The sequence below is a fragment of the Mustela erminea genome, chromosome 20 (assembly GCF_009829155.1).
Source record: "Mustela erminea isolate mMusErm1 chromosome 20, mMusErm1.Pri, whole genome shotgun sequence".
Lineage (NCBI taxonomy): Eukaryota > Metazoa > Chordata > Mammalia > Carnivora > Mustelidae > Mustela > Mustela erminea.
This window is the reverse complement of record NC_045633.1, coordinates 16910894-16926534: the sequence shown is the minus strand read 5'-3', so window position 1 is coordinate 16926534 and position 15641 is coordinate 16910894. Positions and strand designations below refer to the sequence as shown.

The 15641-nt window shown below is 51.9% G+C and overlaps 1 protein-coding gene across 1 annotated transcript in view; it reads right to left on the bottom strand.

The window, feature by feature from the left end:
* USP7 (ubiquitin specific peptidase 7) overlaps positions 1 to 8276 on the bottom strand; it is a 62399-nt gene extending 54123 nt beyond the window's left edge. The window contains exon 1 of the mRNA XM_032326886.1: positions 8130 to 8276. Coding sequence (XP_032182777.1) covers positions 8130 to 8211 — 82 coding nt within the window. The 5' untranslated portion in view covers positions 8212 to 8276. The remainder of the gene's footprint in view (positions 1 to 8129) is intronic.
* Positions 8277 to 15641: the final 7365 nt, after the last annotated feature.

Below are 15641 nucleotides of genomic sequence, written 5' to 3'. Positions count from 1 at the left end.
AGTTTCTTTATATTAACAGCCTATACACACAACTTCAATGAACTTAACAGTTTCTGCAATTTTCTTTTTCCATATGTGTTTGTTCTAATAACTAATTTCAACAGTTAACTTTACATTTGCTGACTTTAATAATCAAATGGGGCTTGTGTTTTGTGGTTCTATTTTATTTCACTTAAGTAATTTTTTACACTGTATTTCTACAAAATACGGTTTAGAAATTGTCCATAATGGACTAGAAATTTAGGGAAGAAACCTGGTTCTTCACCACAAATAACCAGAGAAACCTTGCTGTATAGGGCTTGCCCCAAAGAACTATTTTATTCATTTTACTTGTATTTTCCCAAGACATACTGTAGTTTCAATGAAATACCAATGCTACCTGAGACCCCTCCAGCCTGAGACCCCTCCACGATCTGAAGAGAGACCGTGTAGGCCAGCTCTGGCCACTGACATTCTGCCATTGATGGACATGCCCTGGACCTGCCCTGCCCAAGGTGGTGGGCACCAACTACATGTGGCTATTCAACACTTGAAATGTGGCCAGTCAGTTGAGGAATGCTTTTTGTTTGTTTTAATGGAAGCCCTACACCCACTGTGGGGCTTGAACTCATGACCCTAGATCAACAGTCACACGCTCCACCGACTGGACTGAGCCAGCTGGGTGCCCCAATTTTATTCCAATCCCAAAATCGCTGCCCCGCGGCTAGTGGCTACCACATCGCACTGCACAGGTCCTCATCCTAACATGGCATCTCCCCCTGCCCCCCACATGAAAACAAGTGGATTTCTGGAAAAAGATGGGTCTAAAGTTGGAACATGACCTTGGTTTGTTCTCATCAGAACCAGGAGACCTCAAGAGCGTCAGAGAATGAGGAATCCTTCCGGCAAGGGCAGCACACTGTTCCCTCCCAGGAGAAGCAGCTCCTTAGCCACCGCAGCTCCCAGTCTTGAGAGGGAGGGTCAGCCCAAAGGCTCAAGAAGGGACCACAGCACCCTGCCCGCCTCCCCCTCCAGATGCTTCCGAGGGCATTCTGCTAGTCCACCCTCTCTGTACACCCTCTCAATCCTTAACACAATCCTCAAAATACACGAGAGCATGGCTGAGAATCGTTGGGGGCGATCCTTACAAGTGTCTGATGCTTACAAGACAGCAATGTGGACTGAGGAACGTTTTTAACCACTGCACATAGTTTCTGCGAGTAACGTCTCCCCCGGGGCTAGAACATAAGAGGTACTGGACGGGGGCAGGAAGAAGCACGAGGAAAAGCTGGGCGCTGCAGCCACAGGAACAGTGGAGAAGGCTTACAGGTACTTGTTTGACAACAGCCACTGCACAGGGTCAATTAAGCGCCTTGAGACAGAAGGTATTCCCAAAAGTGCATTGATGAAATACACCTGCAACCCCAGCCGCACGGCCCTTACGCCTGCTTATAAGGGGCCCTCGAGCAACCTGGTTTGCTCAGGAGACGCATCGGAGCAACAGCTCGTGGCTTCCCCTGAAAAAGCCCCCATCAACTCCTCAAAGTACTAGGAATCGGGTGGCCGAAGGGAGAGCAGAGAGAAGTTAGAAAGCCACCCAGACACCCTGGGGCATATCGCGCTCTCCAACAGAGGTCACCTTAATACACTCATACAACCAATTTCCACACCAGAGGCAGTTTAGCAACTCGCTGTGAGAGCCAGACCTTGCCCAGGTGGGTACTCAGAGGGCTGGCACCTAACGCAAGACATTGCCCTACCGGTCTCAGGATGGCAGGAAAACCGATTTAGTCACCAGCATGGAATTCAAACCAGAGACGGCCCTGGGTTTTGATATTCTGTGCCAGGCAGGAAAATCACAAAAAACAGTTGTGGTCACACAAGGGAACCTTTTTGTTTACAGCTTTTAGATTTTCAATGACACTTCCCCCGCCCTCCCCCAAAAGAACAGAGGACCACCACCTTGAGACTTGGACTCAAGTCTCTCAACACTCACGCTTCAAACACTGGGTAAGCTAAAGCCCCCTCCGGCCAGGTGTCCTGGGCGCTTGTAAAAAAATACCCGAGCATCTCCGACCCTATGAGCAGCTGTGACCTCAGAACGGAGGGCTACACCCTTCATGGCTGCCCTCAGAACTGAACTGTCTACAAGGCAAGCATACGCAAAGCCCAGTGAGGGCCCAGCCCACAGCCGGCACGGAGCTCTGCACTCACTGTAACCCCTGGAGGGTCCTATCCCCAGCTCTCCTCAACCTGACCGCGACAACTGCGTGCAGTGACACCACTTCTGAGGGTGTGTTCTCCCAGACGCCACTCTCCCTCCCCGCTCTCCTGCCAGTCTCTCGTTTAGCCATGTCGTCACCACGTTCTGGAAGCATTCAGCTCTTGCCCAGGTCAGTGTATTTCATGACATAAGAAACTTTCTCGTTACCCCCATCCCCTACTCCCACGCTGAATTCACCAGCCCTCGGAGGTAGGCCTGCTTCTCTTGAAGAGAATTTCAACACGTCTGACTTCTCAACTCAACGCCAAGGCATGTGTTAACTTACTAGAAAGATGGCATAACTGACTCTTGCCTACGCATGACACTCAAAATCCTGCTTCCTCCAACTTTCTGAAGTCCAAATTAGTTCAGAACAAGTTCACGAGCAGGTGACACCGAACATTTAACTGTCACAGTACATGCTAAGAAATACCTGGTTACAACACTTGGTCTCCAGAGTAAGATCCTTTCAACTTGGAAATCAAACAGAAATACCCAGGCTACATACATACTACTCATCCACAAAAGCAGAAAGAATGACAAAAACACCTTTCAAAATACTCGGAAGAAACCTTCAGTCATTTAAGAAAGTCCATCAATGCCCTGTCTGGAAAAAAGCTTTTCCTTCCAAAAGGATCAAAAATGCCACTTGAGGGATGCCTGGGTGGCTCAGTGGTTTAAAGCCTCTGCCTTTGGCTCAGGTCATGATCCCAGGGTCCTGGGATCGAGCCCCACATCAGGCTCTCTGCTCAGCGGGGAGCCTGCTTCCTCCTCTCTCTCTGCCTGCCTCTCTGCCTACTTGTCTGTCAAATAAATAAATTAATTAAATTAAATTAAATTAAAGAAGCAACTTACCTTCAAGACAATGACACTGAATTAGCAGCTTATGGAAGCAACATGGGTTCACTTTACTGAGGCTTTCTCTTCCAAACACCTCCTTGCCAGCCAGCCAGCCAGCGCCTGTTCTACCACTTAGAATTGCTGTCTCCTGAATGAGGATCTCCCACAAGTACAGTGGACCAAAAAAAGGATGCCTTCCACACAGACCACCGCCAAGGAAGAGGCGGGGACACGTGTGGTGACCGCATCATCTACAGGACTCTAATGCAAGCCAAGCAGCTGAGACGACGTTTCTGGTGTAGAAGGTGGCACTGGAACAGGTTCTGAACCACTGTCCTGGGGTATCTGTTCTGTTTGCATTCCAGAAGGGAGAGGCACCAAAGCCAGGGCTGCCCCCATGAAGCACTAACCTGCGTGTGCTCGGAGCTCAAAGCACAAAGAAAGCCCAGGCCAAGTCTGAGGATCCCGATGGCCCAGCCTGGACTGCACGAGTTCCCACATCCAGGGAAAAGAGCCCACCTGCGCCCTCCTAAGCAGGGGGAGGTGACAGGGCACAGCAGGCCTGTGGGCAGTCCGTTTTCATAGGCATGTGAGCTTTCAGAACGATGGAAGCAGAAACCAGTAAGAAGGTTGTTGCAAAGTCCCAGCATGAGGCAACAGGGGCCTCCTTTAGGGTGGTGGCTGGAAAACCAAAAGGGCTTCTTACAGGAGGTGGGGACCCAGGGAAGGATGCAAGGCCGACTCCCAAAGTCTGGAGACGCAGTGACCGGATTCTCCACTCCAAATTCATCACTAGATGCTTGAGAAGTTTTCCAAGAACAAGAATACACTCATCGGAGGGCTACTCAGCTCAGCACACTTCAGTGCCCGTGTCACAATGCCCCAGACCCCCTGGTCTCCTCCATTACCCACTTCATGTTTCTTAAAATATTAGGCCATTCATCTTAAGTAACTATTGAGGCATCTCAAGTGCAGGATTCCATAATGGTGCTTAAACTGAGGCTCATTATGTTTTCTTCCTAATCCACATGAAGATAAAATTCCTGTAGGGCACTGTCTTCGCACCACCCAAAATCACAACATGCTCCGTTCCTAAGTAGATCCCTTCCTCGGGTGCGAGGCACTTTACGAGGGCTTTGTCCCTCCTCCCTCACAATTACCTTACAAGATAGGACTGACCTCCTTTTGGACGATGCAGGAAAACTGAGGCACCCAGAGCTTAAGCAACGTGCCATGAGGTCACACAATGAAAAGGCAAAGTCCACACTCAGACTCGGGCCTGGCCGGAGGCCTGTGCTCAGACACCACACCGCCCTGCCACGAGGAGCTGTTGTTTACTCAACAGCCCCTTTCTTCCTTTCCGCAAAACTAATCCCAAGAAAATAAAAATGAAGGAGGAAATTATTTGCTTTCTTCCGGTATTTGCGGTTATCAATCTTTTATTTGTTCACCGATAATCAAAATCAGCAGCCTGAGAAACTCCGGAGGGGCGATGCCCGTCGGGAGTAACTTCCAATCCTATCAAAACCTGACAAGCTCAGAGTCAGATGTTTCTAGGTCTGGCCTAATTTCTTCTCTATTTCTTCTGGGTTTTCAGAGTTGATTTTCATTTCGTAGCCTCCAAGAGTTCTTTTACCAACCAAAACTAACATTGAGAGAAAAACCAAGACTCTCATATTCTGTGATTTTTGTCTCGTTACGGTGCTATCTGAAGAGGAAACGTGCATTTTAGAATAAAATGCACAGGTTTGGTTTATCCGGGTGCATGTGTGCAAGCAACTCACTTTCCACTCTCAAACCTGCTCCAGCAGCACAGTAACTTGAAACTCCACCTACCCTCAGGAGTTTAAAAGAAACACAAACCCACCCGGGCTGCTGCCCCCCAGACAGAAAACACAGACGTCAAAGATGAATTCTTTGCAAAAACTGCAGATGACTCACTGATCTGCTCCCAGCTTGGGGTCCTGAGAGCAGGGGTCTGAGTGTTGTACAAAAAAAGTCAAACAAAACTGTCTGTCCCCATTAGTCTCAGAGATTACACCGTGAAACACAGACTGCTCACGCGGGCAGGGCAGAAGAGCCAGGGAAGGAACATCAGGGTACTTACGTTTGAGCCAGCCAGTCTATGTACAGGAACAAGGCCTTGGGAAAACTTCCTGTTGACTGGACCCGGCATAACAGACCAGATTATCACCTCTGCAAGTACTCAGGGAGCAGAGGGCTGCACAAGTCACTCCTTCAGCCCCTCGGACTGCACCGCCTCGGAGTTAGATAATGAATAAACCGCTAAGCAAATTCCTCCTGGCCAGACCCACGAATGCCCCTGCTCCACAGCTCTGCGTGCCTCCAGCCCTGAAACGTGGGGCTCAACTGCTCCAGGCCTCGCCTGTGGTCCGACCCCGGTGAACTGTCAGCACGTTCCCCCAGCCCCTTCCTCTTTGCCCCTCACCCTTCATAACTCTCCCAACTGCTAAGAACGAGCCATCTTTAAAATAACTAATCCCCGAGCGTTGTTGTTCTCCCGTGGATAGGCTAGGACTGTGCACTGCGCAGAGTTCAGTCGAAAGCAGATGCTATCCCAATAAAGTGAAGCAGGAGGAGAGCAAACTAACATTGACCTATTGATAGGAAAAAACCAACCAACCAAACCAGTCTCCCAAGCTCCTTCGAAACCTGCCCTGCCCAGGAGGGGTGGGTAGGATGCTCTTCATTGACAAAGCCTGCCTTTCCTCAAGCCCATCAGAACCCTGACAGTTTGCAGCTGATGATTCGACTGCACTCAGGGCAAAGACACCCAACAGGTTCAAGGTACTACCACAGCCCAACATCTGAGGCCAACTAGAGTTGATATTCACTAAATTCCACCCCTCTGGCTTTTTAATACCAAGGTTTCTTTCATGCTTTCCGATCCTCAACTACAGTATCTAAACCTAGCACCACGTTTTTGCAGTGAGAAGGCTAAGAAAGGCTGGCACAGACGGCATAAGGCACAGGCAGCTTTCTAAACCACACACCTGTGGGTGCTCACAGAGCGTTGACAATCGTGACAATCAGAAGTCCTACAGAGACAAGGTACCTTCTGCATAATGAATGTGGGACACAGGTCCACTCAAAAGAACCCAGTTTCTTAAGTTTAAGGAATCAGCATTACTAACTGCAACCTTCACCAACTACTTTTGAGATTTTAGTGCATCCCCACATTAATGATTTTAGGAGTGACCTTTCCAAAGCAAACTTTGATGATAAAAAAATAAAAGCCCAGGAGGAAAGAAAGTAGTCTGGGAAGCATGCATGGACTTCTGAAACCTCTTCCACCACCCTTCTACACGCCCCAATCTTACAGAAAAGTCCTTGGAGCTTGTGGGCAGGACTTGTTCCCCCAAACACACAGCTCTGTCCCAGAAACAGGCTCTTCAGCGATGTCCACGTTTATTACTTCTCACCCATGTTCAAAAACACTTGAAAAGTGAGGAGACAGTGGACATGAGACATCGTATGCCACCACTAATGGACTTTTGTCTTGATGGACTGATATTCAAGAAGGAAACTGAACAACGACCCTTTTTGTTACACCGCATAAAAGGAATATACAAAATTGTCTCAACAACATATTCCTGCGACTGGCTGTTTTAATCACATGTGCCAAAAGCTCTGGGGAAGCTACTGCCTTGCTGAGGCCAACCAAGATACACAGCCCAGGGCCGTGGTGTGGACTCTGCTCTCCTGTTCCCCATTACTGCCATTGTTAAGTGCCACTGGGAAGCGCTTTCTGCAGGCATTTCCATCGCTTTGCGTCCTGCAATCAGGCAAGCCATTTTTTTCAGTGAACATCGAGTTACCAGCAGTAAGTTATTCACAGGGGAATACCAGACATGGGTAAGCGTTCCCCCCAACCAGGGTGCAAGGCCCCCACACGTGTACCCACTCCACAGGACAAATGGTGCTTTGCCTCCGCTCCCTGAGCAAGGTTCCATTCATTTACACAACCCGAGATCCCCGTTCAAACCAAGTTAAGAACATTCACTGCTCCGCTCACTCAGGTACCCCCTCTGGACTCCTGCCAGTCTCACCCCCCGCCGTAGGTAAGAAAGCTATCTTTTAAAACTTCTTTGCCTTTGCCCTTAAAGTAGTTGGGGCCACGAGAAATAAAAGATGCCTTCCAATGACCACCTCCGCCGGAGCCATGTAAACCCAAGACTCTTTACATCAAACCTTTACAACCAAGACCTCGTATCTCAAAGTACTTGGGAACACTGCGGGCACAGGGGCAGGAAATTTAGTTACCTTTGGAGTCAGCTTTGATTCGGGTGTAGGTAGTCATGTGCAGCGAGGGCTTTCGCGTAGTTTCAAACACACACCTGGCCGGATGCTGACTGCACCGCACAGAGTGGGACACGACACGGCCCCCCCAAAAGAGGTAACTTAGAAACGAAGAGCGCGCGCGCGCGCGGCTCAGAACTCGGGGGCCAGTCCAAAGGCTGAGAACATGTGCCTTCCTTGCAGGTGTTTCAAAATGAAGCCCGACGCTAGGAAGTGGCGTTTTAAAAGCGATCCGGGGGAACGCCTCGCAGCCCGGGCGGGCTCTCCGGGGGAGCGCACGAGAGCAGGTGCGGACGAGCCCCGCGTCCGCGGAGGGCCAGAGCGCTCCCTGAGCTCGCCGGCCGGAACCAGGCCAGACGAGGCAGGCCCCGGGGACGCCCGCGAAGGGGCACGGCCCCCCGCAGCCCGGCTCCCGACCCGGCGGCCGCCAGCGGCCAGAGCACGCCTCGTCCCTGGGCGGCCGGGGCGCCCTAATTCCCAAGCCCGGGCTGCGGGCGCTTTGTGCCGGGAGGCGCCCCGGACAATGAGCCGGGCAGGGGGCCGCCGACCGCCCCCCGCGCGAGGGCCCGGCATGACGGTGCAGCCTCGCCCGGCCCGGCCAGGCCCAGGCCCGCGGCCGCCGGGGCCTGCTTAAAGATGGCGAGCCCCTCGCGTGGCTCCCGCGGCTCCCCCCGGCCACAATGGAAGGCGCCCCCCGGCCCCGCCGCGGCCGGCCCGCGGGCCTCACCTTCCATCTCCATGTCCTCGGGCTCGCTCAGCTGCTGCTCGCCCGCTTTCTGCTGCTGCTGCTGCTGCTGCTGGTGGTTCATGTCGGCCGCGGCCTGGGCCTCGCCTGCGGCCGGGAGCCCGGGCTGCGGGCCCGGCGGGCGGGCGGCGGCGGCGGCGGCGAGCCGGGGCGGCGGCGGCGGCGGCGGCGGCGGGGCGGCCTCCTCCTCCTCCTCCCGCGCGTCGTCGGCGGCGGCGGCGGCCCCGGGGCGGCCCGCGGCGGGCGGCGGCGGCGGCGGCGGCGGCAGGGAGACGCGCACGTACTTGCTCGCGATTCGCCCAATCTCGGCGCCGAGGCGGGCGGGCGGCCGGCGGGCCGGGCCGGGCGGCCTCGTCGCTCGCTGCGGCCGCCGCCGCCGCCGCCGCCGCCGCGGGGCCCGCCTCCCGCCGCCGGGGCCGGGGCCGGGGCTGCGAGGCCGCGGGCCGGCCGGGGGCGGAGGGCGGCCGGGCGGGGGCCGCGGAGTCAGCCCCGCCTCGGGCCGGGCGCGGCGGGAGGGAGGCCTGGCCGGCCGCGGCGGGCCTGCGGGGCCTGGGGCCGGCGGGAGCGGCGGCGGCGCGGGCGGGTGACGGGCCGGCCGCGCTCGGGGCGCTGCGGCCTCCGCCTCCTCGGCGTCGTCGTCGGGGCTCCGGCAGCGGACGCGGCGCCCGGCGACTCGGCTCGGCTCGCTCTCAAAATGGCGGCGGCGTGAAATGTCACATCCGCATGGGGGGCCCGAGAGCGAGCGAGCGAGCGAGCGGAGAGCGGGCGGGCGGCGCAGGGAGCGGGCGGGCGGGCGCCGAGCCGGAGGGCGGAGCGGGAGCGGAGGGCGGAGCAGGGGAGGCGGAGCAGGGAGCGGCCCGCCCGCCGCCCGCAGCAGCCACGGCCGCCTCGGCCCGCCCGCTGGCCCGGGCTCCCGCTCCCGCGGGGCCGCGCCCCCCGCGCCCCCCGCGCCCCCCGCGCCCCTCGCGCCGCCCGGCCCCTGAGTCCCCGGGCGCGCCGGTGCGAGTGTCCCGTCCTTGGGGGAGGAGCGCCCGGAGCCCGGCCCAGCGCGGGGACCTGGGTTCGCCCCCGCAGACCCGGGGGCCCTCGGAGAGGCAGCCGTGTGACCTTGGGCGTGTAGCTGACCAGGCTGCTTAGAACAGGGTCCGGGACAGAAGTGGGAAGAAGACACGTACCACCAGTGACTACCGTGGTCCTTAGTACTAGCAGTTTTTAACCCCGCACCCCTTCACCGAGCTGCCATGTATACATCTAGAACCTAACGTGCGAGATCTTCTGTTCTCGCTCTAGTCCAAACCAGAAAAGTTTAGTCCCTCGGAACCGGCCCAAATACCTCTTCATCTGGCATTCGTCGGTTCCCCTCACAGCAGCCCAGACCAGGGATCAGCGTCTCAGCTTTTCTATGGTAACCGAGGCTGCGCAGGTGAATAAGAAAATGGGCAAAAAGGATATACAACTCCACACATCTGTCCATCTAAGTGACCATCCCCAGGGGGAATATTATATTTGCCCTAAAACGGCCAGAAAATTGTGATTCCTGTCCCAGTTTCTATCTCCCTATCTCCTTTTCCCTGCACTTTTCTCCAGTTTTCTCCAGCGCAGTTACTGTCCTATCTCCCCACACCAAAAAGAACGTCTTGTGCGCTGTGGTGTCCCAAATACGTGGGACACAGCAAGGACTCAATAAATATTTGTTCAATGAATGTAGGATTCAAATGTGACTGGGCAGCCCCGCCCCCCCCCCAAGCATTTCAGATATGGGAAGGATTCCCACCAGTGGGATTTCTTGCTAGACCAAGGAAGGCAGCAAACAAGAGGGAAGGAGTGACTTCACCAGGAATCAATCCCAGTCCCAGGGTCACCCCCAGATCCCAAAGAGGTGTTGTTATTCACACAAATTCTCACAAATGCTAATGAGATGTTCTCACATGCAAAGGAATCCTCTCCTCCAGCTCGCTAGAGGCTTGGGGGAGGGCAGAAAGGACCTTTGGGGTGGAGAATGGGGGGGGGGGGCAGGGAGCGATACACAATGCTTACTCAGGTTTTACACCACCAAACCTTATCTTCACCGACGGGTTCAAAACCAACCAGGGAAATAGATGAGTAAAAACGATGCCCTGTATGGTGGGTACCTTAAACCAAGTATACCCATCCCATAAAATACTATTTGGCAATTAAAAAGAATGAAGTACTGAGACATGCTACCACGTATAGGAGCCTTGAAAATACGGTGCCCAGTGAAAGAAGCCAGACACGAAAGACCACGTAGGGAATGATTCCCATTACGTGAAAGAAACATCCAGAGTAGGCAAAGCAATCTACAGAAACAGAAAGTAGATTATGGACTGAGGGGTGGAGGGTTTAAGCAGTGCCAGCTCCTAGGCACAGGACTTCTTTTGGGGAGTTCTGAAAATATCCTAAAACTTGATTCTGCTAATGGTTGCACCACTCTGCAAATATGCTAAAAAAACGCTTCAAGTGGGTGAATTGTATGATACATGAATCATATTGCAGTAAAACTGATTTTTTTTTTAAAAGCGCTATCTTGCAAAGGACAAGAATGAGTGAGGAAGGCCAGGATGGGAGCTGGTCACAGTCTATGGGAGAGACTGAGATGAACTGGACAGGTGTGGTGGACACAGAGAAAAGAGTTCAGGTCTAGGTGTGTTGACAGGTTGAACTGGCTGGACCTGCGGATAGGCTGGAGTTGGGTGAGAGGGGAAGAGAGCTTGTTTTAAGCCTCCGAGCTTGTGGTGATTTATTACACAATAATAAAACATGAAGATAAATAATACCTGTCTCCCATCCTAGAAGCATCTCAAGGAGGGAAACATCACAGCTGTATCCTCAGCGCCTAGCACAGTGCCTGGTACATACATAGTAGATGCTCAATAAAGATGGAGTGAATGGATTCAACAACCTCAGCTAATGTTTACTAACGGCTAGGAGCTAGGGGTTTGCTCGGGAGACAAAAGACTGCTCACTTTAAAGGTCTTTCATGAGGATGCAATGACACTACTTCTTTGCTCTTTCCTGCCTCGCTCTAGGGGTAGCTGGTGAGTAAGGAGTTCACTTCTAGGCCACCTCAGCTACTGGAAAAAAACAATGCCAGTGCTCTTTGAGGCCTGTGAAGAAGACCCAGACTTAGTTTACTCCTGAGGCTCGGGCTAGCCTGTCTGCATCTTTCTCTGGCATTAGCTATAAAGCCCATTTGCTCCCAGAACGGGTGTGTGGGGAGGAACGCTAGAGAAGGCGCAAATCAGCTGAGTAATGCTGGCTTCCTGGGAGGCTGAACACCGAGATGCCTCCAAAGGACCCGGAGCTGCAAAGGGCAAGGCAACTTGGGGCACCATTTCTAATCACTGCCAATTTTATTTTTTTTTAATTGCACAACCCTCACTTTGGTTCAGAAACTGGGGACCTAAGGAAGGGACGGGAAACCGGGGAGACAGGAACGGCCAGAGCCGCTGACTTGTCATTAGGTAGATCAGTAGGTGCAGGGAGGGGCACCCTATCATTACTCTCTGAGCAAAACATATTTTTGCTGCTCCCAGGGCCCGTGCCATGACTTGGCATAAACAGCCGGTTGGTTTTTCTTCTTGAGAACCAAAATATTTATCTACCTGGCAGCAATGTTGGCCAGGGTCTAAAATAATTTAACGGAAGTGTCAGAGGGGAAAATGGAATTAATAGGCGCTTTTTATTTCTCAGGATAACTAAACTCTTAGATAATCCATGCCTGGAAAGATGACTTAACCCCACAACCACTGGGTTAGTTAGGAGGGTATGAGCTTAAAGTAGATAAGCATTTGGCCAAGGTCAAGGTTGTGAAGCTGGAAGCCGTTTGGGAGGGTAAGGGGCTTTAAGATTCGGAACCAAAAGACCTAGGTTTTCACAGGAAGTTGTGCAAAGTTGAACTTGGGAAGCCAACAACCTCTCTGAACTCAAGATTCTTGCCCAGGAGAATGAGGAAGGCAGTTTCTGTCTAAAGGGGCTGTTGGGGGAGGGGGAGGGGTACCTGGGTGGCTCAGTGGTTGGGCCTCTGCCTTTGGCTCCGGTGGTGGTCTCTCGGGGTCCTGGGATCAAGCCCTGCTTAGGGCTCTCTGCTCAGCGGGGAGCCTGCTTCCCCCTCCCCCCGCTGCCTGCCTCTCTGCCTACTTGTGATCTATCTGTGTCAAACAAATAAAACAAAATCTTTAAAAATTTAAACAAAAATTTAAAAAACAAAAATTTAAAAAGAAATAAAAATAAAGGGGCCGTTGGGAGTCAAATGAAATGATAAAACTTTAAACACGTAATGATTCAGAGGGTGTGAGATAGTTATTGCAAGGATGACCTGAGACCCCCCGCCCCCAGATCCTGACCCACCATCCTTTCATAGGTTGAGGACCTACCACGTGCCGGGGACCGAGCTACCTTCAGGAAAAACGAGGGGCAAAGAAATGACCACAGGGTGTCTCATGGAAACAAAGTCCCATGACCAACATCTTCCTGGGATGTGTTTTGGGAAAGGAGAGGCAAGATGTTAATGCAAGTTCTTTACTACAGTGACTGCCCGTGGCTGGTCACTCGTGCACGTAGACTGTAGCATCTCGTTTTTATTTTTGAAAAACGGCTCACGAAGATACTTTGGTAGTGTGACCCGGCTGACTCAGAACAAAGATCCAGTGATAAGAGCCCCAGAAAACGTGGGTAGACATTGGTTCTTTTTCCTCCCTTCCTTTTTTTCCCTGCGTTTGTTGGTTTATCTGTTCTGAGGAAAATTAGTCAAACCATTATCCATCCCTCTTGGTCAGACCCTCTTGAAAGGGTAAGAAGAGGGAACAACGGGATATTTTCAATTATGTGATTGGGGTGAGGGGGGGGGAGATAAGTGAAGCACAGGGTTGAAGAGCCCTTTCTGTAAGCCCAGGGGACTGCATAGAGCATTCCATATGTTAACTCTTTACTTGTCATGTCAACCCTACAAGGCAGGTGCTGTTTTACAGTTGAGGTCCCTGAGGTGCAGTCTCCAGATGAAGTAACTAGTTCAAGGTCACACAGCTAGCCAAAGACAAGCCCACATCTGAACCCAGGCCATCTGGCTCCATAGAACCCAACAGAAAAATATTAATAAGAGACTTACACACCAAATGTGATCAGGAGTCCCATGACTTCCCAACGCGTTTACACTGTTTTCTCATCCATGTTAGCCGGAAAACAGACATGGGCCACCTTTCCCCAGAGCCATTCCTTTTTTTTTTTTTTTAAGATTTTATTTATTTAAAAAAAAAAGATTTTATTTATTTATATGACAGAGAGAGATCACAAGTAGGCAGAGAGGCAGGCAGAGAGAGAGAGGAGGAAGCAGGCTCCCTGCTGAGCAGAGAGCCCAACGCGGGACTCAATCCCAGGACCCCAAGACCATGACCTGAGCCGAAGATAGAGGTTCAACCCACTGAGCCACCCAGACGCCCCCCCCCAGAACCATTCTTGAGGGCGTCTAGGTGGCTCATTCACTACACGTCTGCCCACATTGGGCTCCCTGCTCAGCGGGAAGCCTGCTTCTCCCTCTCCCACTCCCCCTGCTTGTGTCCCCTCTCTTGCTGGGTCTTTGTCTGTCAAATAAATAAAATCTTGGAAAAAAAAAAATTGTTCTTCAATCGTGCAAAATTCAGTAAGCATCCTTTGCCTCAAAGGCAACTGTTCTGTGTTTTTATTTGGATGATATCCACCTAGAAGTTTGGCACCTTAGGTACATTCTGGAGAGAACTGTCTCAGCTCCAACTGTAAACCAAGTTAAGTCACCGGTCGCTTCGCCAGGTAACACATTTAAGTGGCTATCGTACTTAAATGTGTTATGGCTATCCTACTTAACCCTCACAACCAGGCACAAGCAGTAATCATCGCCAATGTTGACTGACTGCTTTCATCCGCCAGGCACTGTCCGAAGGACGTGATGTTAACTCCTTCATTTAATCAATCAACAGGGCCCTGCCTTGGTGGCTCAGTTGGTTAAGCGTCTGCCTTTGGCTCAGGTCCTGATCCTGGAGTTTCGGGATCGAGTCCTCCATCCGGCTCCCTGCTCAGCTGAGAGCCCGCTTCTCCCTCTGACCTCTCCCCTCTCATGCTCTGTCTCCCATTCCCGCTCTCTCTTTCAGATAAATAAAAATAAAAATTATCTGTCAACAACCTTGAGAAATAAAACTGTCATGCAGCCCTTTATAAGAGATGACAAAGCCAAGACAGAAGAGAAGGAAGGAGATCAGTGTCTCAGAAGGGTTAACTCATAGACCTGGACAGAACTAGCAAAAGCAACCCAGCTCTTCCACACGTGGGTCTCTACCCAGCAGAACTGGAAACAGGGTCTCCAACAAAACTTCGCACACTCACTGTCCACAGCAGCCCTATTTGCAATAACTAAAATGGTGGAAACAGCCCAAATGTCGGTGGAGAGATGAATGGGTAACAAAATGGGGTCTATCCACACCTCATTGGGCCGCTAGGAGAAATGAAAGACCGGTCCACGCTATGAGACAGACGAACCTTGAAGACAAGCTAGTAAATGAGGGGGCACCTAGCTGACTCTGCCAATGGAGCATGGGACTCTTTTTTTTTTTTTTTAAAGATTTTATTTATTTATTTGACAGACAGAGATCACAAGTAGGCAGAGAGGCAGGCAGAGAGAGAGGGAGAAGCAGACTCCCCGCTAAGCAGAGAGCCCGATGCGGGGCTCAATCCCAGGACCCTGGGATCATGACCCGAGCCCGATGCGGGGCTCAATCCCAGGACCCTGGGATCATGACCCCAGCCGAAGGCAGAGGCTTTAACCCACTGAGCCACCCAGGCGCCCCAAAGCGTGTGACTCTTGATCTCACCGTTTTAACTTCAAGCCCTACTCTGGGTGCAGAGATTACTAAAAAATAAAATCTTAAAAAAAAAAAAAAAAATTGCAAGTAAATGAAAAAAGCCAGACACAAAAGGCCTCATGTTCTCTGAGTCTACTGTATGAAATAACCAGAGTGGACAAATCCATAGAGACAGAAAACAGGTTAGTGGGTGCCAGGGAATGGGTTATGGGGGTGGGGAGTGGCTACCCCAATGGCTATGGGGGTTTCCTGTTTCAGGGGTCATAAAAATGTTCTGGAAATTGAGCAGTCATAACTACATAACACGAATGTACATGATGTTACTAATGGCAAATTTTGCTATCTGTATTTTACTACGCTAAAAAAAAAAAAAGAGATTTCAAGTAGGGCATTCTCTCATTCCATAGCATGTCTCTAACCACTATGTCATGCTTTGCATTCTGATAGAAAGCATTACTATTTTCATTATTACACATTAGAGGAAACTGAGGCATAGGTAGGCAGTGGCAGAAATGGGTTTCAAAGAACTCTGCCAGCTGCAAAGACACCACATGCTTCTAGCCAATGTCCCCAAGCTCCTTACTTGGGACAGGTTCAGCATGACTGCCACTTGGACTCCCTAATTCTTTGTGGGGGGGGTGTGGTG